Source organism: Cyrtonyx montezumae, unplaced genomic scaffold (genome assembly GCF_038088225.1).
Source record: "Cyrtonyx montezumae isolate F1298 unplaced genomic scaffold, pur_monq_1.0 scaffold_51, whole genome shotgun sequence".
In the NCBI taxonomy this organism is placed as follows: domain Eukaryota; kingdom Metazoa; phylum Chordata; class Aves; order Galliformes; family Odontophoridae; genus Cyrtonyx; species Cyrtonyx montezumae.
Window position 1 is genome coordinate 1,055,432 of NW_027072058.1, and position 25,909 is coordinate 1,081,340.

The window sequence follows — 25,909 nt, forward strand, 5'->3', positions numbered from 1 at the left end:
GAAGCTCTACAGGTTTGCAAGTAAACTTCACTCTCAATAAGTGTTTATAAATTAAATTTGACAAGAACTTCCAGCAAGTGTATTCAAATCTGCTCAATTGAGCATGAAATATGCTTTGTAGAAATACACAAAGAATTCCAGGAGTGCCTGCAGGCCTCAGCAAGCTGGGGCAGTTAATTAAAAGTAGGAGAGCGTGGAATAAAAAGTTGCATTTTCTCCACTTCATTTCATTAGAAGCAACTGAGCAGAGCATTGCTTGCTTTCCACTCCTTTGAACAGAAAGATTTTTTTTTCCTTCTACTAATAATTATAATAAACTTTCCCCCCCCAAAAAAAAAAAAAAAAAAAGGAAAGAAAAACCCCATGTCAACTTCCCAAACCAATTCTAGAAGTTCTCAGCTTGGAGGGTCTGAAGGCTGGAAATGTGTGTGTGCTTTGGCCCCTTCCCAGAAGAGTAAGTGCCCTCATGTGTGAAAATAATGTTAATGCTGGTTATGGGCTGAACTCCCAGTGGAAGGAACATCAGCTGCAACAAACTGCCTGGTTAAACAGACTGGAATGCTGCCAGCCCTGGAGGTAGGACGTCCTCCTGCTTACCCTTCAAGGCTGAAGTTTCTTCTAACTCCAGTTGGTGACCTAAGCATTAAGAATCTGATGCATTTAAGGGAAGCTAAACCACGTGCATTGTTCATGCTCTTCCTCTATTGTTTGGCACTGTGTTTGTTGAGCAGAGTGTTTGGAGGCTGACTGAGCATACGATAACTGTTTAAAGGCATGGTGATCTTTTTTTTTTTTTAATCAAATGCTTTGATTTAATCCTTTTTCTATTACAATATCAGTCCACAGACCAGTGTATGATATGCTGCCTGTTCACTAACAGTTATGACAGTAGCTTAGGCTAATTGAAAATTACAAACAGTCAATGTAAGTGGTGGAAGTTGAGATGTCACATTGGTGCCTAAAATTTGAATGGACTTCTGAGCTAAAAAGCAGCAAAGGCCCAATTCTTCAGTTGCTCTGGGTGTGAATCAGTAGGTATTGCAGCACTGACCAACACTGTGGTCAGTAAAGCAATGCTGTAAAGCTTATTCTGAAGAACTTGTTTTCTTGCTTTCCATGCCAACCAAGATAGATGTTGCTCCCAAAAGATTATGAAGCTCGCAGCAAGCGTATCAAGCTCAGAGGGATAAATAAGGACTCGAGAGAAAACAACCTTAGGGTGTACTCATAACTGCACCAATCATCCTGCCAGTTGAGCCATGAAACAGCTTTTGTTCTTGCTTTAGATGAAAAGTTTTCTGTTCCAGGCAATGTCAGAGCTCCTTTGCAGGAGGGAAATTGCAATGTCTGCAGAACAAAATTGAATTTTTATTATGAAGCATGGAAGAATATACGTGTTTATGATATCCTGTTGTGGTATGCACAGTAGAGCTGAATAGTCAGAATATAAATTTGATCTTTGGTAATTAGTACCAATGCTCTCTTGGAGAAAATGATGATTTTGGAAATTTTCTGAGTCAGGCATTTGAAAAGGCAACCAACCAAAATGTTCCAAATCAAAATACGCTGCCTTGCACAGGCTGTTGCTGAAGCTAGTGTCTGGAAAAATTCTTATTTGGTCTCACATTCAAGCACAGGCTTCAATGTGGCAGATTAAAAAAAAAAGCTTTTTTTTAATTGTATCAAATATAGTGAATAATATAACTTATTGCTGGACTGTTTTTAGCTTGGATTCTGTCTTTTTTTTATTTTTTTTTCAGTGTAGGCATTTCTCTGTAAGAAAAGTATCCCTCTAGTGAGGGTGCAAATACTTGTAAAGCTTTTAATCCAGTAAGCATTTGCTTTAGACTGCGCTCTGCAGGAGCCACTAGTTGCTGTTCTCCTTATAAATACTCATCCTGATACTTAGCAGGAAGAAATTGAGCCCTTTGTAAGCTGCTGCTCAAAGCAGATACTGATGCTATGTTGTACACTTGGGGATTTCCCTCTATATCCAAGGATTTGGGCTCTATGTGCTTTAGGGTCATTCAAATGCATTTTGTTAAGCTGATTAACCCATTTTCTTCCCTGTTCTCTTTGTCAGTAATGCATCAGGAGAAGCAGAGCTGCATGTGGAAGTGCCAGACTCCATCACTACGTGGATAACTGAAGCTGTGGGCCTTTCTGAGGAGAAGGGGTTGGGCATTGCCAGTCAAACAGAGCTGAAGACATTTAAGCCTTTCTTCATTGATTTCACATTGCCATACCATGTCATCCGGGGAGAGCAGACCAAAATCCCGTTGACTGTCTACAATTACTTAACTGTCTGCGTAGAGGTAACGGCCCTCTTTGTTCCTGTTGCAAAGTCAGTAGATTGTAGGTTGTGGTCAACCTTCTCTGAGCTGTGGACAAGATATAAGGACAGCAGAATGATAGCCTCAGTAGAAGTGGTTTGAAGATAGAGGTGTTTCTTCTCAACGCTAAGAGAAGTCACTGCTTTATTTACTTCTAACTTGAAACAGTTGTAGTGGCTTTGTAGTGCTTCAGAAATCCAAATATTGAAAAACAAAGGGAAAGCATGAGAAAGCTTGTCCTGAACCACAGAATTTCCTCTGTAGTCAGAAATGAAAGTAGCTTGTTTTGAGAGAGCTTCTTTCCAGATATACCCACTCCATAGATGTTTTCTTCAAGCACTTCATCTGCTTAGTTCTTGTAGCATTGCTCTGAACTGCGGGTGAAGTTTTACAGATGAATTCTGCAATAAATGACCTTTATACACTTTCACAGGTACATGTCAAGATTTCTGTTCCGAAAGGCATAAAGTTTGTTGGGCATCCTGGGAAGCACCATCTGACAAGAAAGAAGTGCGTTGCCCCTGGGGAGGCTAAACCCACCTCTATTGTTTTGTCCTTCAGCGAGCTTGGACTGAGCAACATCACTGGTAGTATAGAGATAAAAAAACCAAAAACCCAGCTTGTTCCTTGAAGGAGTTTCACAAATGTTTCTTCTTCCTCTGTCAGAAGAAATTTTTTCTTCCCTTGGTACTCCAAAGTGAATCTTTATTTTATGTGCTGCCAATTTAGCTTTTTAGTCTCATTTGTTTCTTACAAACTGATTCTGTAACTGCAGTGCTCTGAAGAGTCCATATGAGCAAGCTTTGGAAGGTTCCCCGGTCCCTAATTCCTCTATTCCCTAATTTTTCTGTTGTGTGATATGTCGTTGTGTGTAGTTCTGACCTATTACATCTTCTTGGAAAGATGAGAGTAAATTTTAAAGTAAGGGAACAACAAATTCTATACATCTTCCAAGAAAATAATCGGCAACAGTAAAAACTGCAGCACAGGAAACTTAGGAAGGAGTTTCTGTAATGCCCTGTGGCTGTCAAAATATTGCCTGGTTGGTTTTTTTTTTTTGGATGTGACCATTCAGATATTTAAGTAATAAAGGTAACATAAGAGCTGTAATTACGAAGCATTTGATGAGTTGTTTGTCAACTGCATCTAATTAGTTTAGATAAATGCTTTGAACTTCTGTGGATTGGGACTCTATCTTGAAATCATTGCTTCTTTTCCCTTCTGTTTCCTAGCAAAAGCTTTTGCTTATGGTGGAACTAATTGCTGTCAAAGTGGGATGCAGACCTTGAAGAATGGCAAGCACTCAGAGGACAATTATGTGGACAAAAGGACCCCAGTTGGAGTGGATTATGTTCGCAGTAGTGTTATTATTGAGGTAGGAAAAATAGAAATTTGTAGTAATTCAGGAAAAAAATAAAACAATCTGTGTTTGGGCAAATCTTGAAAGCTTTTAGTTAATCAATATGAGCAGATTTGTGAGAACCATCAGATTTAAGGTGTGTTTATTTATTCCCAAGCACACAGTTTTTTTTGGTTACAAGAAGGGCCCATTCAGTTCTGAGTTCGTGCTGATGTATTTTCAATACTGCTGAAAAGAAAGATAGGAATTGTATTGGGTATGCTTGCTGTTAGTCTAAGAAATGTGCTGTTATGTGGGATTCATTGGTGGTGGTTAGCATATGTCAGCATGCAGTGTAATACCTTTTCTCTAAAGGATACGAAACACTGTACAGCATCAGAATAATATTTGTGTTTTGTAAGTAAAGCTAAATAGCTGTCACTGCTAATCCAAGCACTGTAATGTTGTGTATGGATTTCTGTCTTTATTTAGCCAGAGGGACTGTCAAGAGAGTACACCTATAGTGTGTTCTTCTGCCCAAATGGTAAGCTCATGATTTGAATGAGATAATAGTTTGTTTGATGTAGTTATAAATAGAAATGTGTGATTTCATCCCAAGGAGAGGGAAGGGGGAATCTTTGTTTCCGTTTGTCTGTGATTTATGAGTTAGGTTGTGTAGGAAGAGCTTTTTGAATAGAGTCCTTCTTACCTGGCTGGCTAATTACGAATTTGCTCTAACTGCCCAAGTAACTTCTGGAAATGGCAATTAAATTCCTTCACTTCATGAAACAGTTTAAGTATTCAGCACTGTGGACAGAAACTGTGGCTGTAGTATACCTTTCAGTTGATGTTTTAAAGTTCAGTTCTGGAATCAGTGTGTCCTTTCTGTCAGAGATTTGGATAGCTCAAGTGCAGCTCCACTAGCTGAACAGAGATGCTTTTGACTGCTTGATTAGAACTGAAAAAAGTCTCTTGCAGGCTTCATGAGAACTCTACCTGAGCAGTTTCAATTGAAGGATCTTCAGGATAGAAGAAGGGAAGCAGAAGGAGTAGAAGATAGGAAGAAACATAAATGTATATTTTTATAGCTTAAGAGAAGTGGGGAAAAAATGGATGCATGCTTAGGATAGGTTGGTCTGTTTAAAATTGAGCAGTTAGTTGTGGATAAGATTGTGGATTTGTAAGTGTGTGAGCTGAACTCTAACAATAAACATCCCATTCTTTTTCTGACTAGAGAAAATTCACATCTCTACACCTAACAAATATGAGTACCAATACATGCAGAAACCTGCCCAGATGACACACTTTGACATTGCAGTGAAGGCACACAATGATGCCCACGTGGCACTGTCCTCTGGTCCCCATGACATGGCAGAGATGACAGAGATTGTTATTGGCGGGCATCAAAACACTAAAACATGGATTTCCATCAGCAAAATGGGTGAGCCAGTGGTCAGCAGAGACACAGCTGGTATCCTGTCCTGGGATGAATTCCGCAGCTTTTGGATCAGCTGGAAAAATGGAATTATCCAGGTATGAAATTCCTCTACGTAATATTCTGTGGGATCTCTTGCTTTTTAAGCAGACTTGGAGCATACACGTGGCAGAGTTGCATTAGTTTTGTTGTTGCCTTGTTCCTTTCGCTTTTTCTATGTTAAATTTGATCAGGCTGTTTTTGTCCTAACGCATTACCACATTGTGTCCTCAGGACCTTAGTCTTCAATGTGCTCAGTGCTAAGTCTGCTTGGGGGGGTCCAATCTGTGTAGTACTCATTGAACTTTCTTGGTGGATTTTTTTTTTTTTTTTTTTTTTGAGCAAGAAAGAGAAAGGTATTGGTCCACTTAGGTTGTTCTCTGATGCACACGTAGGTTACTGCATTCAAGGGCACGTAACAGGCTGATTTCACACGCGTGGGTTCTTGGAACCTCATGACTTTTTGTTCCTTTCAGGTTGGCCATGGTACTCGGGTGCTAAATGAATCTATTATTGTGGAGTGGACAGTCCCCAAGCAGTTCGAGGTGAAGTACATTGGCTTTTCCACAGGCTGGGGGTCAATAGGAGAGTTTAAAATTTGGAGGAAAGAAGAGACTGATGAAAATCACAATGAAGCATTTACTCTTGGAGTTCCCCACAACATAATTCCAGGATCAGAAAGAGCTACAGCTTCAATAATAGGTATCAATTGTGAGGAGGTATCCTTGGGTATTAATTATCAAATACAAGGAGATACTTCCATCTGTTACTTGCTTCTGACCAATATTTGAGTTGTATGGACAGGATAAAGTAGTCGTAGGCAGTTTATAAAGAGATATGCTACTTAATTCTGAGACAGTGATTTTTTTATCAGTCACTTGATTGAACCCTGTTTGAGATGCTCTCTAAGGACTTTGTAGATGACCTGTCTACTATAATTCATAGTATTCATTTTGTTGATGTCATAATCATATATTGTACTAGCTGCCTTCTAAACTAGTCAATTAGTCACAGATAATGAAGCTCTGACATTTCTTCTTTATTCCAGCAAAAGCTTGAAGAGATAAGAGTGAACATTTGAAGGACTTCCCATTTATTCTAAGATTTATTTTATCTGAATGTGTAGCCAGTATTAGTGTTTTAATTCTTTTTAATCATAAGGCATAAAAAGAAGTAGGGCATAATTCCTTGGTTTTTGAACCTGTCACCTCTTCTTTAAACAGGAGATGTGATGGGTCCTACATTAAACAACTTGGACAACCTTTTGCGATTACCATTCGGATGTGGAGAGCAGAACATGATCCATTTTGCTCCTAATGTTTTTGTTCTGAAGTATCTGCAGAAAACAAAGCAACTCAGTCAAGAGGTGGAAAGTGAAGCTACTGATTATCTTGTTCAAGGTAAACCATTAAACTTACAGTTTACAGGAGAAAAAGGCCCATAAGCTGGAGGAGGGTTTTGTTCTTTCTAACAGAAAGCATCTCTAGTGTTGAGGAGTCATCACTTCTTGCAGGATGGTCTCTCAGGTTAATAGATTTTGATGACAAGATGTTTTCTTGTGAGAAGTAGCCTATATTTCCCTTTGGTTACCCCTGATTTATGTACATCTTATGTTGGTGGTTTTCTTTTTTTAGCATGAGTATGTATGTGTATTTGGACAACTTATTCCTGTGTTTACAAATTTCAGAAAGTGATGGTCATCTAAATGAAGCCAATCTATATATTTAGTTCTCTTTGACCTCATCCTAAATTGTCTTTCTAGTCCTTTAATTACTGCATAGCTCTTCTCTGAACTTTCTCCAGTTTACCACTATTTCCTTGGTGACAGTATGCACAGAGCTTAAAGCTAGCATGCGAAGTCGTTATCCTAGAGGCATATAAAGAGGGTGTTTTTCTGTCCCTGTCAGTGGCCTGTCCTTTTTCTCTAAGCAACTCATAGCAATCTGTCTTTTTATGACTGTTTTGTTTTCTTTCTCAGTGTTTGTTTGGGAAGGGTTCATTTGTAACTAAATCCAATTCTCAGGTGCAATAAAAACTTGGAGATGATCAGTAAAAACAAGAATGACCCTACAAGATGTAGCTGTCTTGCATGTGAGTCAGATAATAGTCATGTCATGAAATCAGAGGTGAGGGGGTTAGGAAGTTCTCCTATGAAAATATAAACATAAAACGTAATCTGTAATTTGTTGTATTCAGCAGTGAAATGCTGGTGCTGCTTCCTCAGCCTGGCTCAGGGTGTTTCATTTGCAATCTGTTGTGTTTGCTGATAGTAATAGAAGGGGGGAATTTTTTAATTGTCTGAATCATTTTTTCCTTTTCAACATCACATTTTTTTCTATTTCTTTTCACAAATCTGCAAATTTTCCAGGTTTTGGCACCAAACTCTGCCTGTTAATTAGCCCTTACAGAAGAAATCCTCAAGAGGTTTAAACCTCTGTGCTTATTGGATCCCTGCCAAGTACAAAGTTTAGATGAGAAGTTTTTTTTTGGTCACTTGGAAGCTCTTTTGTAACTTACTAAGCCAGAAAACTTCATCGCTTGGTCATCCACCTTAGGATGTTCTGATCCCCAACTGTTCCCAAATCTTTGAGTGTCCTGAGCTAAGCTGGTTGGTAGTTTTCCTACATTCCTGCAGTGCTGTTTCACAAAAGCAGGTGAACGGGTGAAAAGAGTGATAGTGAACCTCAAGTGAGTGTTTAGAAAAGTTTTCCCAAGTGGACTTGTTGGATTTGTCTGAAGCAGATGTTCTAAGACTGCCCTCACAGTGTTTGTATACCGTAAGATCACACGTTATCCATCACATCTCACACATAGTTCAAGGAAGATATGTAAGAACACTTATGTCATCTTCTCCTCTGGAATTTTGGCAGTAAGCATTCTGCTGTTGTTGTCATGTTACGTTAAGTTGTCCTAAGCAGCAGCTTTGGAAATGAAGTCTGAATCCAGTTGTATAATTAAGGCAGAAAGTGCCTCGACTGCACAGTGCTCTCAGTAAAATGAAAGGAGAATAAGTGTACGCTTAAGTAAAAATCTTTTAATATTGCGTCTTGCAGAGGGGTATCACATTTTTAACATTCCTTGTGTCCAGAATGCAGGAGTTGATTTTTAATACACAGTGTTTCAGAAACTTAACATCCTACTCACTTTTGATAGATGTGTTGCTCAGCAAGATATTAAGAGCTAGAGAAATAACGTCTCATTCATTTGTCTTCCAGAGATGTGTAGTCTTACAGATGTTAGCCCACACGGATTTCTGAATGCACTGCTCTGTCAAACACAGCAGAACAAGAAGTTGCCTCAGGCAGCAGAATCCCTTACACTAGTGCCAGATGGTCGGAGCCTTCATTCACTTTAAATGCTTGCTTTGCTCTGTGTGAGGATTTTGGACTCCCACCATTCTTTTTCAACTTCCAGGCTACCAGCGCCAGCTGACCTACAAGAGACAGGACGGCTCATACAGCGCTTTTGGCGAGAGGGACTCCTCGGGGAGTATGTGGTGAGATGCTATTTAAAACGGCGTTAGAGAACGCTGTGTTTGCTAAATGGGAAAATACACAATTGGCAAAGAAAAAGGAGTGATTTTTCCAAATTCCATCATGGTGTCACACAGTGTAGAACAGAAATAATACCCGGTGACTATAGGCTCACTGTTCAAGTGCTGCTGAATGGTCATACTACACTGATAGGTGTCGTGGGATTGTTTCAGGACTCACTGGAAGTTTAGGTGGTCTCATCTACCACTGTGTCTGGACTTCAGGTGCTGGAGCTGTAGTTTAGGACCATGCTTGCTCTACTAGGCACTTCGAGCACCTAATTCCTCTAGGAAAAACGGAGCTCCACCTGAAGCAAATACAGAAAATTTGCTGTCTCTGAAGTAGTGGAGACTTCTACCAGGGTAGAAAACAGACAGAGCAATGTTGGCTTTAAGTTCTTTGTATCCCCTTGCAGGTGAAGTGGAAGGTATGGCTTTGTGCCCTGAGAATGGGAAGCACAGGCTCTTCCAGAGTGAGACAATATGAGAACCAGAAATTGTGGGACTGGGAGATAAGCTCATCTCAGTAATGCCCCCTCACGAAACCACAGCCTTCTTTAAGGCAGTGCTTCATCAATGCAGTCTCACATCTAGTAGATTCTTGTCTTTTTATGCTGCCATTTGGCTTCTCCATCTACTCTCATTTTGCTGTAAACTGATTCTCTTGGTGAGCTTGTCAGAGGGGAAGTACCACTTCTATGATGCTATTGCCTTGCTGTTTTTAAGATAGTGAACTTTTATCTCAGATCTGGCATCTCCCGTTCCCTCGATATAAAACATGGTGACACAGAATTACTTAACACTTGAAAAATCCTTTGCCAGGCAGCATGCCTTCTACCCTCCCATTCCTCAGGGGCTTGTAAAATGAATGAGTCAATCTCCCAGAGCTGGCCAGAGTTCACACTAGTTGTGTGTCAGAGGTTTAGAATTCCAAAAGCACTTCTGTTGCTTTAAGTCTTAATTCTGTATGAAGTCTAACAGAGCCTTAGATTTTAATAGAGGATCTGGATTTTTTTTCTTTTTTCTTAAACTAAGTCAGTAACAAAACTGGAAAATGCACTCCTCTTTCTCCTTTGCACATATCTGTGAAGGTAGCAGCTTTATCTTTATCTTTTATTGATGCTCCAGTTATAACACTGACATTCAGTTAAAGTTTTTATACCTAAAACAAGCGTATCTTCCATTTACTTTTTTCAGTGTAATTTGTGGACCCTTAACCCTGCTCTTGTTCAGGAGGTACAGCAGTTTCAGAGCCTTCATGTACCACCAATTTTTTTTAAACGTTGTTTAGCATTTTCCTCACAAGTTATTCATAGTTTGTGGTTTGTTTGTTTTCCCTTTACTGACACGTGACTGAATTGGTTTGATCAATAGAGATGGTGATTTGTATTTGCAGGCTGACAGCGTTTGTGCTGAAGTCCTTTGCGCAGTCTCGGGGCTTTATTTTCATTGACCCAAAAGAACTGACAGCTGCAAAGGACTGGATTGTCCAGCACCAGAAGGAAGATGGCTCTTTTCCTGCTATGGGCAGGATACTAAATAAGGACATTCAGGTAAAGACTACACAGGCATAATATCCAGAAAGTGTGTTTTTAAAGGTGTTCCCAAAGCAGGAATGGATGGAGTTTCATTACGTCTGGAATGAACAGTGGACTGGAATGGCTGAGGTAGCTTAGGGAGGATCAGGACAGTTTCAGTGTGCCCCCGGACTATTGCTGTGAAAGGAAGCTAAAATGTTGGGTTGGGCTCCTGAATTTCACACTCACTTATTTTGCATCCTTCTCTAGTGTGTTTTTTTTTCTGGTGATTTTGTGTTTTTTGCTCCCCAGGGTGGAATCCATGGTAAGATCTCCCTGACAGCTTACGTGGTCGCATCTCTTTTGGAGACAGGTGTAACTTCTGAGGTAACAGAAACTTACAACAGCTCTTGTTGTAAAAATTCTCACTGTTTTCTTTAGTTCGATTTTTGTTATTTTCTGAGGTTCTCTACTTATTATAATGAGAGCTTTCAGGTAACTGAGGCTGTTTGAAAAGCCATGATTGGGGGGGAAGCAAAAATAAAAGTCCTGAAGTGCCCACAGAGTAACTTTCTGCCTCCCTGTCAGCACTGTCCCCCTCTAAGTGATGCGATGCTCTCCCTGGGCTGCTGTGCACAGGACAGCCCCAGCGCTTTTATTTGCTGCAAGTGCAGCTTATGTAGGTCTAATGGTTTTCCTAGAGGAGATTTGCAAGTGTTGCTAATGATCTTAGCTAGGAAATGAGGAGGGGAAGGTTAGTGCCACAGGGAAATCAAAGGAAACCAAATTACATCAAGTCCAATTAAATTGTTTCTATAAATTATCAGAGCTACGTTCCTACATGGTGAGGTCATTGAGGGAGTTAATAAAACATGTTTGTTGGCTGCTGAGACCCCTGGGAACCTTGGCCTTTATTATCCTCTGGCGCCTGCTAGACGCACCAGAGTGTCAGGAACGCAATCAGACGTACAGCGCAGGGCTCGCTTCTGCTGTTCATCCACTGCCTTGCAGTAGCATGACACGTTATTTCTGCTTTAAGGGGAATAAACTCATCTCAGTATTAGTCTAGGTGGTTTGTGCTGTGCTATTTGCTCCTGTTCTTCCATGTACGATGAAGCTTTTCTTAAAAATGAAAAGCCATGTGTCATCCTACACAGAGCAAAATGTGTTTCCTACTTGTTTTTCTGATGGGCGCAAAGACCTGGGAAATGCAGTGATTCCAGCTCTGCTGGTGGTTAGGAGTGAATGAGTTCCTTTTTCTTTACTTTTGTGTGCAGCTTCTACTTTACCCATTATTCTGTTAGTATCTTAACTCATGTATTGTCAGGGGTTTGCTCACTTATCCCTTTCCAACTCCTCCCCATCCCACTGCAGGGGTGTGAGCAAGTTGCTGCGTGGTGCTTAGCTGCTTGCTGGGGTTAACAGAGCTCTAGAAGCTGGTAACGCGTGGGTTATTTCCCCTAAATACAGGAGGAGAGATCAGCTGTTGACAAAGCAAAGCACTTCTTAGAGTCCAACTTGCATTTGGCAGAAGACCCTTACACCACTGCCTTGACTGCGTATGCCCTGACACTGCTGCACAGTCCTTCTGCTGCTGTGACGCTGCGGAAGATGAACAGCATGGCTATTACACAAGGTACTGCACGCCTGGGCCAGCGTGGCAAGTTCTGACCTTGGCAACCCTGTTACAGGAATAAGCAAACAGGCCTTGCAACTTGAATGGTATGCATGTTTGAGCTACTGGAGAGGATAGAGCCTGTGAGGTGAGGTCCTCCTTGCAGCACAGTTTGACGTTGTTAAGAGTTTTTTGGGTTCATTTCAGGAGAGGGCTGAGCTCTTTATTTCTGTGCCTGCAGCTGATGCTGAAGGAGGGCAAGTGTATTGGAAGCTCTGCAGGTAGCTTTCCAGTCAGTATGGCAGAGCTTGTCTAGTAACACATCATGTTTCATAATGGTGTATTTTGATCTAATATTCAGAAATTATCTTATTTGTCATATTGAGCCATCTTTATAATTGCAAAAAGAGCATCTTTATAATTGCAAAAGGAGCAGAGTTATAATTGCAAAAGGCTGAGGGAATGCTCCTCTAAACAGAGGGACAGTTTAGTTCAGGGCATCAATCTGCTGGATTGGTGCAGTAGTGATGTTTGGTTCTTCCCATATACAGTGTCTGAGCTGCAGTCCTCCTGTAATATCACACATTCCACTGTCCTGTTTTTCTAGATGGCTTTACACACTGGAGCTTGACAGGAAGCCTTGTAACTGATGAAGATACCTTCATGGGATTTAATGATGGTCTCTCTCAATCAGGTACCTGTATGGCAAAAGAAAAAATAAGGGAATGTGCTGCAGTAGAAGGCCACTGATGGCATAGTTTTCTTAATACACTTCAAATTTTCCCACATCTCTATGCCCTCACAAAATCTATTGGCATTTCTTGAGACATGAATACTTTGGTCCCCAGAGAAATCCTGTTTTACCAAGATGTTCTGAACCTGTCAGGCAGTCTGTTGTTTGTATTTTCAAATTGACATGATGTTTTTGTATCTAGCTTTTTTTGGCAGTCACTGTCATTGCAGCACTTATTTCCCAGGCTTTAACTACTGATGAGCTTGATTCTCTTTCCTAGATGGTAGTTTGATTTATTTTCCCTTCCCCCCCATCTCTCTTTCAGTAGTTTCTGCAGAAGTGGAAATGACATCTTATGCCCTTCTGACATACACACTCCTAGGAGATGTGGCTTCTGCACTCCCTGTGGTAAAATGGCTTTCCCAGCAGAGGAATGCACTCGGAGGATTCTCTTCTACTCAGGTGGGCTGCCTTGGAAAAAGGTAACTTTGGTGTGTACACAGTTGACAGCAGAAATTGATTGATTTAGATGTAGTTAATGTAGAATCTCCATCTAGAGCCTAGAAGCTGTGTCCTGTTAAGAAGAGCTTCTGTTGCTCTTGACTGCTTCCTTCTGGTACTAATAACTTGAAAGGGATCTAGACTTTGTCCTTACACTGAAAGTGAACAAAAACTGAGATTAGTTCACACTGCAAAATAAATAAGGGAGATCTGCTACCAAAAGCTGATGACAGTGCTTGTAAGTTTAGTATACCCTCTATTCTTCACTGTTCTCTCCCTCTTCTGATCCCTAGGACACATGTGTAGCCTTGCAGGCTCTGGCTGAGTATGCTATCCTTTCTTATGTTGGAGGAGTCAACCTTACCATTTCCTTGGCTTCTACTAATTTAGACTACCAGGAGACGTTTGAGCTTAATAAAAAGAATAAAAAAGTCCTCCAGACTGCAGTGGTAAGTGGTTTTGTGTTAATGTGGTCTATCTGAACTGGAATCTGAATGACAAATCAGTGAAGTTCAGTAATGGTAAAAAGTGAATTAAACACTGAAATTGTGGGACTTCTTGGGATTTCATGACTGGGTTTTGATGTGAAGGAGGCAGCAACCAAAGGTGTTTTTAACCACAACCAATACTTGTCTTGTGCTGCTGCTTGCTTCCATCCTTGTTATGTGCAGGTGACTGGAAAGAATAAGCCCTATTCATTTCAGTTGCTCAGAGTCCTTTATAACTGGAAAGATCTCTTGCACAGAATAAAGCTAAAACTGGTATTTATATTGTGAATGTCACACCTTGTCTATGTCTTAACTATGGATTCCCACAGATCCCCAGTATTCCAACGGGGCTGTTCGTGAGTGCCAAAGGTGAAGGCTGCTGTCTGATGCAGGTAAAGTTACCTCGGGGCTGGATCAAGTATGTGAGCAGGTGATCTCTAAGCTGACAGCTGATTGCTAATATTTTCATCCCAGATTGCTGTGAGGAAGGAGGTGCACTTTGAATTCCTCTAAGTAGCTATCTAACATGGTGCTGCTTTAATCTGTAGAATTACATGTGATTGTACTGGGGTGAATTTGTTTTGGTACAGCTTTATCTATATATAACTGAGTGCTAAAGCTTCTGTGCGTGCCATTATCTCTCTCCAAAGAGGTCTAGTGCTTATGCTGGTCTTTGGAGAATGTTTGCAGACGATACAGAAAATATTGGAGTATAGTTAACAATTTTAGTCTTTTTCTTTCCCCTTTCTGCCACAGATTGATGTCACTTACAACGTGCCTGATCCTATTGCCAAACCAGCTTTCCAGCTTCTGGTTAACCTGAAGGAGCCGAAGTCAGAGCAGCATCTTCAAGCTCCAGTTCTCCTGCGGTCTCTCTCCCCAGATGAGAATCGCTCTGAAACCTTTCACAGAGAGAGAGTGCTGGTGGATGATGATGACCCAGCTTCAGATCGGGACCATCAGGAGTACAAAGTGATACTGGAGACGTGCACTAGGTAGGAAATGCCACTCTCCATCCTGTCCTGCTTGTTTCTCAGAGGCAATGCAGTGTTTTGATTAGCACATCTATTGCTCCTTCCATCACAGGCTTTTCCACTAGTGAGAACTCTCTGCTGCCTAAAATTCTAAGGCAGTTGTACTGATATATTTGTCAATACAAGAAAAACACTACCTTATTGTTGCACTGTTCATGTCATTTTGACTTTTTTTTTTTTAGCCTAGTTGAATTTTTCATCTCTTTTGTAACAATAACCACTGGTCAGCAACTCAAACTCATCTCCCAGAAGTTTGCTGAGCTTTTTGATGGATGTAACAGCACCACTTTCTCAGCCTGAGTTCCTCTTTGCCCAAGCATTGCAATTGGTACTGGGGAGGTACCCTTACAATTCAGTCAATCCCTTAGAGATCCTTGTAACTAAGGAGGCTGCCCTGCATCAACACAACCTTCCTGTTGTTATTACTTCTGCCCTGGGAATTGCTGCTGCAAAGACAGAAATTTGAGAGGAAGCCCAGTCCAAGGAGATTGTTTGCTTGCAGAGAAAACGTTGTATTGCTGCTTTCTCCGAAGCTTCTTTCAGTTGTGCTGCATCCTGAGTTGTCCGTGTCTGTTATCTTGGATCCTGAGCTTATTTCCGTTCTTTCTTTTTTGTTCATGTGGGAAGGTGGCTGCACTCGGGATCCTCTAACATGGCTGTGTTGGAAGTGCCATTGTTCTCAGGGTTTCGTGCAGATATCGAGAGCCTAGAGCAGGTAAGATGTAATGAGTGCAAGGCACAGCCCTGAGCTGGGACCTGGCTCTCAAGCTGGTAGGGATTCCCTTTGGAGAGCAATAGCAAGTAAATGCTGTTGTCTGTTAGAGTGCTGGCTTGAAAAGATGCAATTAAAATTGAGAGCAGGAGATCTCACATGTCAAAAATATTTATCTGAAATGAGTAAACAGAAGTTCTAAGCAAGATTAACAAATTTACTGAACGTAGACAAATGAAGGCTTATTACTAAGCACAGCACACTGTAATTAAATGAGATCCATTTGGAAATGCTGAAGTGAAAATGTGCTCTAACAGGAGCTGTTTATGGCTTCTTAGTGGGCTGTGTTATCTCCAACATCTGGATTCCATTTCTTTGGAGGCTCTGTGTCTTGGAATTTTTTGCCTTTTTTTTTCCCTTCTGGGAGAACATCATGTTTATTGCAATCCAAACTGAGGTGGACAGAATGTGCCTCTTACCCAGCCAGCCCTCTAGGGGAGATGTACTGTAATCTTTAGCTTTGCTTTATGCTTTATTGAGGCATTAAGGTGTATTCACTTGTTTTTTATGCTGCAAATTTTTTAAAGACTGATGGATTCTGAGGAGTGAATAACTGAAGAGATATAGACAGAAACTAAACTGTATCTTTGGTAACTGATAATGAGTTAAAAACTACTTTATTGAAGAAGTCTTTGAAACAACTATCTTCACTACGTGAGAGGAGATGGGAATGATAGTGAAGACCAGGCAGTTTATTTTGTCGTCCTAGTTCAGAAGAAGAGTGCACACTGCATTGTGTTCTCTAGACTGTCACTTGATTTGACTGGTTTGTTATAAACACCGTTGCATCTTCTTGGAGAAAATGAGACCAATATATTTCTCTTCAGGGCTGTTCTGCTGCTGCAGAAGAGTTACTTCCTTGCAGCTGAATGAGCTCCCCAGCACTTGAACCATGAGCAGGCTCTCTAGCACTAAGCAGATGAGTTGGTTGTGCTTCCCCATCTTAATCTTTATGGGTAGAGGAACAGGAGTCCCAGTGTAATGCTATCTGCTGGGTTCTCAGGTAACAGGTGGTTTGGTTTTGCACTTGGGATGCTATTGCACAGTCTACCTCCCCATCCAGAAGTGAGTTACTTCCTTCGGGCAGCAGGAAATCTTGCTGAATTGGGAATTACGTTGGATCTTCAAGGGGGAGTGTTCCCTTTGAAAAGCTGAGATACATCCTCCTTTCTGCAGACATCCTTTGCACCTGAAAGGTAGGGATGAATCTGAGTGATATAGGTAGGGAATGAAGATACAACCCGTGCAATTTATTTATGCCTGACGAATATGTATCCCAGTCATGCTTCTGTGAAGCCGTGGTACCACTCTTGTACTTTGGACACACCTTCAGCAGTGGCAAGCCTGGTCATTCCTGTTGCTGCATTTTTTCCTTTGTTGCCCCAGCTGTTCCCTCTGCTCCTAGCCAGGAGGGCCAGGGCTGTAAATCAGATTTCCTTGTTTGCTGTTTGCCCTCACAAGGGAGCAGTGTTCACAGAGCAGGCCCACGTGCAGCTCCAGGGCAGCGATGGTTAATGAATGCTCTGTTGCACGTTGATGGCAGCCCCCCTGGCTGTGCAGCCACAAATCCTTCTAATAATGCTGGGTGTCGACAGGGTCAGGAGGTCACCACGGGCTGGTATATATCAAGCTTCACCAGAAAAATGCAACTTTAGCTGAGCTGCACGTTTCCCAGTGGCGCCAGCCCCTCCGAGCCCTCATAAAGGACTGTCTGCAGCCACCACCAGGCCCCTGCAATCATAAGGACAAATTAAATTGGCCCTTTCCATATTGTGTGGGACCAAAACACGTGTTCCTGTGCTCGTTACTGTAATAGCAGGAAGCTGTGTGCAGGGTTTTACAATGAGAAGTGCTATGCTGAAGACGTTCACAGCTGAAGCTGTTGGTAGCAGGCTCAGGCAGATTTTGGTGGAAGTACTTTTTGCTTTGTGTTGTTCTTTCTAATAAATAATAATAATTGTTTTCTCTTCTGCAGTGTTTTCATTCTAGGATCCAGAAGTTCATCGTGTTTTGTACTGTTTTTCGTAGTTCATTGTGTTTGTACTGTTATTTTGAGATAAGTCACTATCACCCTATGTCACTAAATATAGTATCTAAATTCCAGCCCTCCACTCCCCAAACCTGGATTTAAACTTGGGTCCTTTTCCCCTTGCAGTCATCTTCCACAGTTTTTTGACTTAAAAATTTCTCACATGGTAGGTTTCTTCTGAGTACAGCATATCAAAACAGGGATGAATTAATCAATTACCTTGAGCAGGACAGGCATTATAGTATCAAGGTATTATTTTTCCAATATGCTCTTAGATCTTGTTCTGATACTCCTTAGATATGCAGGTCGTCTCAGTAAGTAACAACAACAAAAAAAGCATAGTGTATTCTGTGGCACAACACATACTGCAAATCCCTGAGCTTCAGAGGGAGGGAAGATGGGTAGCAGGGGCCTGGCCTGACCCCATTTGTCAAAGGGAGGATGCCTAGGGCTTTTTCAAATGGCTGCTCTTCTCAAATGTAAGGATTAATTTTCCTGGCAGAAGAATGTTTTGGATTTTTTAGCTGATGGGAGAAGGGAGCCTTTAATAAGCAGTGTGATCCAGCAGCAGAATTCCTTGGCGGTTTGGAAGAGTGTAAATAAGAGTTTCTATTGAGCGTTTCGAGGTCTCTGAGGTCTTGCTTTAGCCCTGGTACTGAAAAAAAATCTGGAAACTGTTCAGTTAGATTATGGATGATGTATCAAGCATGGTCTGAGGGAGATAAATGCTGCCCTCTCCACAGGGATCAGGAAGAACACAGCACTGTGCACCTTGCAAGCATTCCTCATCAGATCAGAGGAAAAAAAAATGTGGACAGGTTTTTCTTTATTTGTCTGAGAGCAACTTCACTCTTCTTTGCATTTCTCCTCTTGAATTGTCTTTCTCCAGTCAAAGAAATCCTTCGGTTTTAGCACCCAATAAACGTTTTCTAAGCAGTGTGAAATCTTTCTTCTTTCTAATTTCAGACTCTTTCCTGTAAGATAAAATGAAACTAAACCTGTTTGTTTTTTCCCAGTTACTGATGAACAAGCAAATTGGATTAAAAAGATATGAAGTAGATGGAAGAAAAGTCCTGTTTTATTTTGATGAGGTAATGAAATTGTTTCTTATAATTATGCCACTTTTCAATGAAAGGCAGATGGCCAGGTGGCTGGACGTGGATGCAGCATACTGCTGCTGGTGGCCATCTGCAGATGAGAATTGGGATGCAGCTGTAACTGGTGAGTTGCCTGAGCCTCTCTTGAGGTGGGCAGGTGCTGTGGTTTTGGTTGGAAACCCAGGCATGTAGGGGGCAGGTGATTATCTTCAGCTCATATAGGCTCTCTGGGCAGGTGTCACTTAGTTCTTACCTAAAAAATAATGTGACCTCCAGATACACCTGGCATTGCCAAAATGAAGTCCAATTCAGACTTCACTGCACATACTAGAAAGTGAGAAATGAGATTTCTCCCATCTTGGTTATCAGCAGTAAGCTGTTGGCTAGGTGCATTAGCTGGCTGACTGAGGACAGGAGTGCTGATGGATAAACCACGGAGTGCAAAGGAGATTCAGGTTTCATTTTCTGAGGTGGTTTGGCAAGTATGTGCTCTAATTTAAAGGCTGACAAAGTATCATTTGTTTTAATTCATTCTGTTGGGCGTTTGTTCGTTATTGTATCTGCTATTGGAGGAGCCTTCATTCTCACCCTTTTGCATTAGGGGCTCATATGCTGCACTTGTTCATCTCTCTTTGCTTGCAGTGTAGTTTTTGTTACAGTGAGTATTTTGCATCATTTCATACAGATTCCTAGCCAGTGCATGACCTGTGTAAAGTTTCAAGCTTTCAGAGAGTATATAGTTGGGAAAACTGCTCCTGTTCCTATCAAAGTGTATGATTACTATGAGCCAGGTATGTGTTTGCTTTCCTTTGATTTTTATTTTTTTTTGCCAGCATTAGGGCTCTAACAATAAGACTCCACTGTGACTTCTCTTTCTTGCTGACCTGCAGCTTTTGAAGCAACTCGTTTCTACAATGTGAGTGAGAACAGCCCCTTGGCTCGGGAGCTCTGTGATGGGCCGACGTGCAACGAGGTGGAGAGCTCAGCTAGCCAGTGGGTTGGTAAGTTGTGCAAAAAACAAGCAGATTTTGGGAAGTGGAGCCTGCAAGCACACTGTCTGGGAGTTCAGAACTCAGTGATATTTAGAAAAATGTTCTATTTCAGTTTGTGTTGATAGAAGGTTGACAAATGTCTGTATGAGAGCAGCAGTGAACTTATGACAGCCAAAAAGAGCAATGTATTCTGCTCTCCAGTCACAAGAGTGACTGCTCTTATTTGATTCAGAGGCAAGATATAGCGTGTCAGTGTGGGCATACCTGAGGAAAGTGAGCTGTTTTAATAAACATAAAACTCTTTCAAATGGAGTTTAGTTTTTTTTTATGAAATACCTTGCAGTAGAGTAGCTTGATTGACTGAAAGAAGATCAAATAAATACATTGAACGGTGACAGGATTAACTTGTCTCAGAAACAATAATCTCTTTCCTATCCTGTATGTTATTTAAACTGGGGGAGTTGTACTATCCTTTACCTGAAATTCAGTGTGAAAATTTCGATAGGAGAAGTAAGGCAAAAACTGTTGCCTCATCTTTCCCTGCCCTATACTATACAGTAATGTTGCTTTGGATGTTTTCTGTTTACTTTTCAGGCTTTTCTCACTCTGGGCCATGCAACAACATTTTTGGATGCTTAGAGGATGAGTATTTTGAGCAGTGCATGTGTTCAAGAGACTGTGGCTATGATGGGGATCCCGTGTGTGGATCAGATGGACAGATCTACCAGAATCATTGCCAAATGGAAGTGGCATCGTGCAGGAATAATACAAGGATAGAACAGATCCCCATGTCTCAGTGCTCTAACTGTAGGTTTCATTCAGTTGGGTCTTTTCTGTTACAGTCTAGCTGGGGAACATTACAGGTGGAACCAAATGATAACTACAGATGTGTAGTAGGAAAACGAGGAGAATTCAAACCCTCCTACATAATATTTTGCTGCTTTTTCTATAGGAGACTAAACTGTACAAGCAGCTGCCTGCCTGCTAGCTCAGCACTGGATTTTCTGATATCACAAATATGTATTTTACTAGTCTTGACAAACTTCCAAGAAAGTCAGTGGTTTTGTTTGCCTGAAGTGAATAATCCAAGGTAGAAGCACTATTAATGTAATGTAGTGTAGTTTGGAGACTCTGCATGGGCTTCTGAGATGTGCAGTGCAACATAGCTGAGCTAAATGTACCATCTCTGTGAATGCAAATGTTTTCTAGAGATGTGGTAACAAATGTCATGTCCAATTTGTTCATTTTTCTTGTATATTTACAGCCAAGAATTTGCCAGAAGAAAGGGAGACAAACTCCCATTCAGCTGAGCAACCCAGTGTTCAACAAACTCCAGCAGGTAATATTTGCATCACTTTGTGTGGCAGTCCTGCTTCTTTCAGAGTTGTTTGGAATAAAGGGCCTTAGTGAGCAAAAACTTTAAGGTCATGAAGTAACCAGGAATTTGGCTGCTCATTTTATTTGGTGCTTATATTCATACTTTTTTTTTTTTCCAAGACTGGTGTCAAACTTGCTCATGGCTCACAATAAATCTCACCAAGAAGCAGTGGAGGGTCAATAGAATAGCTTGTTTCGTGCTGTTTCTAGTAAATAAACTGGACTAGATTTTTCCTGGCTTCTTTCCACTCATTAATTTTCTTCTGGCCTCTAACTCCCTGCAACGGATCTGTAAAAGTTAATTCATCATGAGAGGTCTCCATGCCTTCCCCTGTGCGTGTCCTTCCTCCGTGTCCTTGTGCACCACAGTTCAGACCACCATATGTTCAGCATGAGAGGTATTGTCCTGTCCTTTGCCCATCCTCCACTCTGCAGAAGTTGCTGGGTATTTTTTTAAGGTGTAAGTGCACAGTGAATGTTCCATCATGACCTATTTCTGTAGGCCATACAGTCTTAGTGTTTTAGTACCTCTCCTATTTTCCTTCCCTTTTTACTGGACTTGATGTGTATCAGAGTGCTATCTGCTAGAGTAACTGAAGTGAATGCCTCTTTCAGAGCAGTGTTTCTGAAGTAATCTGCATTGAAATACCTATGAAGCATAAACCTCTGGTTTCTGTTTTGAACAGACAAAAGCAATGTGGGTTTAGTGGGCTCCCACTAGGATCAGAAGTGGCAATTTAGATCTTGTGTGTGTGGCATTTTCATACACTTTAGATTAATAACCACGTGTGTGCCATAGGGATGTGCTTATCAAAGCACAAATGTTATGAGCTTGCAGCATTCTAGGGTATGTAAGTGCTGAAGAGCTCTCTTGGAAGGCAGATGCTCATCTGAAATGAGCTGTCTGAGCAGCCATGGCAGAGTGAGCATTCAGAAATAAAAGACTAAATCCTGTATCAGGAAAAGCGCCCAGCATGCGACTTTCATTAATCCTCTGTGCTCCTCTCAGGTCAACCACAGGGTACATGAATCAAAGTTTAACAAATGAATGAATCCCTCCTTATGTGTGGGTCTCCTTTGGACTCACTGGTTTGTTAGCACTGAAGCATGTGATTGGTTTAAGTCGACTCAGGTGCTCTGGGTTTCTAGTGAATGTTCTGATGAGCTGTATATAAATCTGTGATTTCCTAAGGGATGCAAAGCTCCAGGAGCCAGATCAAGGTCAGGGCAGGTTGATGAAGCTGCTTCAGTGTGTTAATCTGCAGGAAACGCCATTTTCTTGCAGAACCTCGTGGTGGTTTTATTGTCTGATGTGTTTCTGCATTTGCCATGTGATTTGTGCAGGCTCAGCTTGGTCTGACTGTTGCTTCCATTGTCAGCTCTTGCCTATGTTAACTCAGCAGTGGAAACAATCCTTCCAGCAAACAGTGGGAACTTTGTAATGTATTTGGGCTCTCTTCGTCAGACAGACTTGTAGTTTAGTTCCATACATGCCACTGTGTTTGCTAGAATAAACTACAGCTTGAGAGTTATGCTGTTATGGTGAATAGTATATGAATGTCCTCTTGATATAGAGGGAAGTTTGACAAGCCCCAGCTGTAATGAAAGCCAGCTGGAGGCACTCAGGGCTGAATTCTCTTCCTCAGCTGTTTCTCACAGGTGATCTGCTGAGACTCAGAGATGAAACAGGTTTTTTCATGAGTAGTATGGACCCACCCCTGCATATAAGTATTGCAGCTCTGCTGGAATGCTTTCACAGCCTGTCCCAGGCGTTTTGGTTGAACAGAAAGCTCTTGAAGCAGGATGTTGGTTGCTGAGTGGATTATTAGCAGCAGCACTCGGTTTGGGTGCTGCTGTGCTCTGTGCTTTCCTGAGCAGGCATTCCCTCAGCTTTGTACTTTCTGACCACCCCCCATAGCACAGCTGGAGCTGTATGATTTGTACAGCTCCGTTCCAGCAGCCAGAAGGTCCAGGAGCTGCAGTCAAATTCTTGGTGGTATTATGATTCTTTAATTCGGTGTCATCATTATTATCTAAGAAAATGCCATCGCCCATCGCTGGCTTCCAATGGGAATGACAGGGTGAGCTCTGTTTCCAGGTGGAGTCATCCATGCAACACTCCCTGGCAGGCGCAGAGTTCACAGCAGTGCTGCTCTGTGAGGACTGGTGGAACTGGCATTGGGCCACTTTTCCTTTCACCCCATCAGTGCTCAGCAAACAGTTGGCTTAGGCACAAACACTTGGAGATGGGACAGCGATCTGTATGCAACAGGAAATGTCGGCCTTTCATCTTTGCTTTGACTCCAACACTGCATTCCTAAGAAAAGTGAGGTCTGTGATGTTAATTCTGTCCCTGGTGGACAGCAATCATCCATTCATGGAGCATGGAGCAGCCTCATGATCTGGCACGGTCTCACTCAGAGAAGGCCAAGAAGTGAACACAGACTGACTCTGCTTGCAGGCAAGTGTTCCCTTGCCTAGAGCTGTCCCTGTTGCTGGGAGGGTGTGGGAGGCAACAGGAAAGCTTTCAAATATTTTATTTCTAGAGAACAAATGTTTTCAAAGGCTTTGACAAGTGTTCTCCTTAAATAAAGTGAATTTTTATGAGGGCAACATTTCCTCTTGCAAAAATCTGTGTTTCAGTGATTGCTCTAATCCAAACCAAAGCAGTGTGTGTAGAAAGCAAACTGGTGAGACAAAAAGCTGAACTGGCTCGAGGCACAGCTTAGAAAACAAGGATCTATTGATAGTCCTTGAAATTATATCTTGCAGCCTTACCTCTGGACTGTGGGTGATTGCCCACCACTGAGGTACAGCTCTTCTTGGTTGGATATGCCCATTTCTGTCTTAAATGCTGAGAGTTCTAGCAGATGCATCTCAGCTAGATTAGGCTAAATGAGGAGTGAATGCTTTCACTGTGGGATCCAGGCCTGTTGTGCCAAAACCTTTGTTATTGATCTGGAAACAAATCTCCCTCCTTCAGCTGATCTCTTCATCACATTCACTGGGTAAACTTTATATGTAAAGGTGAGCACGCGTGCAATGCTCTGTTGACATGTGCAGCCTCCAATGCTCATATGGCTTGTGAGCTGTCTCTCTTATTGCCATTCCTTCCCTCTAACATCATTCCCCTTTTCTGTGCCACAATATGTGATCTTTTTAATGCAGTTTCTTTGGCTAAAGTGCAACCACGATTTCCTTTCCAGCCGAGGAAGGCCCTCCGCTGCAGTTGGATCTGTCGTATTATTCCTATGAATATGACCCAGACCCCTACGCCTCTGAAGCTGATGTTTTTGAGATTGTGGCAGAACTGACAACAGCAAGCTCAGTAAGAGAAGCAGACAAGATTCAGGAAGTGGTGACCACCGTAGAATGGTGAGCTGGGGACTGTCAATCCCATCTGAGAATTGTAGCACATCCATGTGTTGGATCAGATGTGTTCGGTCCCCCAAAATGGGCATTCTTGCAGGTGGCTCATGAGCCTCTTTAGCAAATAGTCACCAGGAAAAAGATCTCTCTGGGGCAGCATGCGAGTCTTCATACCTGGGTGTCTCCATTCTGAGGAGCTTTAAGCTTTTTGCTGCCCAGCCTCGGGAATAATTCACAAACTTAGAGAATGGGAAAGTGACTTTTTTTTTTTTTATCTTTTCAACAGAAATATATAATTTAAATCAAGAGAAGAGGCTCAGAATCAACTCCTGTATGAGTTTGTTCCAACAGATGACCTGCTGCAGAACAGAAACTGAATGATGACTACTTCCTGATGCCCTCAGAACTGTAGGCTTTTCTGCCCCACGGGGAGATCTGGAGCACAAAGGGGGACACTCAGCATTATTCTTCTGTCAATTTTTCTGCCTTTTGTGCAACCTCTTAGGAATGCTTCCAAGGATGGAAGGCCAATGTGCTGTGCCCTCTAGGTGAGAAAAATAGGGGTTGGAATTCAAACCTTATAGGCCATTTTCAAGTGTTTTCTCTTTTATCAGGATACTGCAACTGCCATTTCCTAGCTACATTTAGAAGCTAAGTCCAAGCCTTGTGCTTAGCTAAACTGCTGTTTGAGGAAAGATGGCTGAGGAGTTTTCTCTCAAATTATAATAATAAAAATCAGTGTGTTTTGCTAGTTATGACATAGCAAGAGGCTAATCATCTTCTCTAGCCTATAAATCTACTGCACCCACAATTATGTCCTGCAAGAAGAAAAACTGCACTATTATCTCCATGCTGTTGGGCGGTTTTACAAGAGAAAACTGAAATCCAGGGCTGAAAAGCTTCGGGTGGGGAGTTTGCCAGCCATGACAGCATCTGGTGGATGAGCCCTCTTCATTTTGCACTATGTGCTGCTGAGGGCTGCTTGCAGCCTTCTCAGCTCTGCAGCCCCTTTCCTCTTTGTAACCCTGGCATGAAAATAAAGCTGACCTGAGGCACAGTTCTTTTAAATGCTTGCCTGACTTCACCAATCACTGTAATTCTGCTCCCCCCAGGACCTCCATACAATGCCTTTTCTGGATATGGTGACCTATTTATAGGCCCTGGGGCTGCTGGTGGCACAGTGGCTGCACTCCCTTAGCCTGACCTGTCCCAGCAATATGGTAAAACTAAAAGCTTTGTTTCCAAAAGTGCATTATTTTTTTTTTGTTTTCCCTTCCTGCCTGGAGCAGCATTGTTCTCTTTGGAAGAGCTTAATTCAATTGCCTGTTGCAAAATACTGTTAATATTCCATCTTCCCACTTCTATTGTTAAGAGGACCCAGAGTGGGGTGGGAACTCCTTTTGAGAGTTTTGTGGTGAATGGAAACAGGAAAAAGCTCAACCCCATTCATTTTGGGGGCTTAAACAGCAACACTGACAAGAATATATCCCAATATAGACATGCCATTCCAGAATAAAGGCAGTTTTATTCCAGAGAACTGTCTGTACGTGGGCAAAACAGGAGATATCCCAGAAGTTGGGTGTGTGTAGTTGGAGCAGAAGTGCTGAGTGAGGGCCTGAAGCAGTGATGGAGCACCATGTGGGAAGGCAGGGCCAGCCCGGGGGAGCTCAGCTGCCTGAAATCAGTGCACCTGAGTGACTGGGAGGG

The 25,909-nt window shown here is 41.9% G+C and overlaps 1 protein-coding gene across 1 annotated transcript in view; it reads left to right on the plus strand.

The window, feature by feature from the left end:
- CPAMD8 (C3 and PZP like alpha-2-macroglobulin domain containing 8) overlaps positions 1-25,459 on the plus strand; it is a 39,288-nt gene extending 13,829 nt beyond the window's left edge. The window contains exons 20-43 of the mRNA XM_065748677.1: positions 2,084-2,315; positions 2,767-2,920; positions 3,566-3,708; positions 4,165-4,216; positions 4,907-5,205; positions 5,623-5,848; positions 6,370-6,546; positions 8,561-8,642; positions 10,075-10,231; positions 10,508-10,582; positions 11,666-11,831; positions 12,418-12,504; positions 12,869-13,005; positions 13,338-13,493; positions 13,862-13,924; positions 14,289-14,527; positions 15,194-15,281; positions 18,384-18,458; positions 19,150-19,255; positions 19,355-19,465; positions 20,051-20,263; positions 20,721-20,795; positions 24,040-24,208; positions 24,489-25,459. Coding sequence (XP_065604749.1) covers positions 2,084-2,315; positions 2,767-2,920; positions 3,566-3,708; positions 4,165-4,216; positions 4,907-5,205; positions 5,623-5,848; positions 6,370-6,546; positions 8,561-8,642; positions 10,075-10,231; positions 10,508-10,582; positions 11,666-11,831; positions 12,418-12,504; positions 12,869-13,005; positions 13,338-13,493; positions 13,862-13,924; positions 14,289-14,527; positions 15,194-15,281; positions 18,384-18,458; positions 19,150-19,255; positions 19,355-19,465; positions 20,051-20,263; positions 20,721-20,795; positions 24,040-24,208; position 24,489 — 3,283 coding nt within the window. The 3' untranslated portion in view covers positions 24,490-25,459. The remainder of the gene's footprint in view (positions 1-2,083; positions 2,316-2,766; positions 2,921-3,565; positions 3,709-4,164; positions 4,217-4,906; positions 5,206-5,622; positions 5,849-6,369; positions 6,547-8,560; positions 8,643-10,074; positions 10,232-10,507; positions 10,583-11,665; positions 11,832-12,417; positions 12,505-12,868; positions 13,006-13,337; positions 13,494-13,861; positions 13,925-14,288; positions 14,528-15,193; positions 15,282-18,383; positions 18,459-19,149; positions 19,256-19,354; positions 19,466-20,050; positions 20,264-20,720; positions 20,796-24,039; positions 24,209-24,488) is intronic.
- The last annotated feature ends 450 nt before the right edge of the window (positions 25,460-25,909 follow it).